The 1480-nt window shown below is 38.2% G+C and overlaps 1 protein-coding gene across 1 annotated transcript in view; it reads left to right on the forward strand.

Annotated features, from left to right (window-relative positions):
• Positions 1-1152: 1152 nt before the first annotated feature.
• Positions 1153-1480, forward strand: part of LOC106537165 (vascular endothelial growth factor receptor 2) — a gene marked incomplete at its 3' end in the record, with an annotated part of 22816 nt that continues 22488 nt past the window's right edge. Inside the window, 1 exon segment of the mRNA XM_014034539.1 lies at positions 1153-1329. Within this exon segment, the coding sequence (XP_013889993.1) occupies positions 1272-1329 (58 nt within the window).

Consider the following 1480-nt stretch of genomic DNA (forward strand, 5'->3'; position numbering starts at 1 on the left):
TCTGCTCCTGCCTCCTCCCTCTGCTCCACGTCTGCTCCTGCCTCCTCCCTCTGGCTCTGCTCAGCTCCTGTGGCCTCGTCGGATGTGGAATGGGGGGGTCTCCAGGTCATCCTCCTGAACTTTTGTTTTTGGGGCGTCAGGAGCCGTCCCTTATTGGGGGGGCTATGTTGTGATTTGTGTCTGTGTTAATGTTTTATTCTAGTTTTCTTCCTCCTGTCTGCCTTTGCTCCAGCCCCGCCCACTCTCACCTGCTCCTCATGTTTCTCCCCCAGGTGTTTCCTGTTTGTGCTCGTTAGTCTCACCTTTATATTCTGTGTTTTGTCTTCACGCCCCTGTCTGATCATTGTGCTGTTCACAGCCTGTGTTTGTTGCCTTGCCTTGCTACAAGTGAGTTTTTGAGCTGCCCTGTCAATGATTTTTGTTTAATAAATCTTTATTTTTTTCCTTTTTGAAGCTGCCTGCACCCTGGGTTCATTTTTTCCAATTCATAACAATGTTTCTGTGAAACTTGTACATAAACAGTAAAGTATTATAGTCAATCAAATCATAGAGTTTCTAAATTTTCAGTTTACAAAATAATGTATTAGCTGGATGGTTGTAATCTTTTCTCGTGATAATTCTTACGGCTCTTTTTTGTAAAACAAAAATCAGATTTGTAATTGTTTTGCAAGCTTTACCCCAGATTTCAACACAGTAAATTAAACGTGGAAAAATTATTGAATTATACAACACTTATTAAACAATCCTTTACCTTATTTATCACTGCAATTGTTTTGGATATGTTACCTTTTTTATGTGGTTTATATAAGATTTCCATAACAAACGTTCATGAATAATAACAAAAACTTTACTTAATGTTTTATTAATTTAATTAATTAWTGTGACCACTTCAGTGTTCCATACAGACTGGCAGCACCTCTCAGACAGTAGTGTGTTGTGTTCCTGCAAACAAGCATTAAAGCAGGAGAATTGTCAGGCATTATGAGAAGTTTGGAATTACTGGTCGTAACATAAGCAGACACAATCATTTAAAAAATATGATAATTAGTCTCTTCTCATACGTGGGTCAGAGCTGAGGGAACCTGACTGAGACCCTCCTTCTTCCTTTGTGTTCAGCAGCAGTTCTGAGTGAGTCAGTGTCTGCTCGGAGCGCTGACCCACATTCCTCCACTGTTCTCATGACTCTCAAACTTGTCAAAGTCGACCATGAAACCTTGGTAGTCGATTAGTTTATTAGTTTATTTATTTGTTTTCATTTGATCGAAGGACCGATGATGGCAACCTCCTTTCATCTGCTCGGCATTATTCTGGAAATAACTTTTATTGCTGGTAAGATACCGTCATAAAGYTTTTTGAATTGTTTTATATAAAACAGAAAAACAAGACAAGGTAGGAATAAAAGGTTTTTAAACTGTGTCCTATATATAATATGTATATAATATACAGTATATAATTCCACATGTATTAAATCATAGTTTTG

The sequence above is a fragment of the Austrofundulus limnaeus genome, unplaced genomic scaffold (genome assembly GCF_001266775.1).
Source record: "Austrofundulus limnaeus strain Quisiro unplaced genomic scaffold, Austrofundulus_limnaeus-1.0 Scaffold2159, whole genome shotgun sequence".
Lineage (NCBI taxonomy): Eukaryota > Metazoa > Chordata > Actinopteri > Cyprinodontiformes > Rivulidae > Austrofundulus > Austrofundulus limnaeus.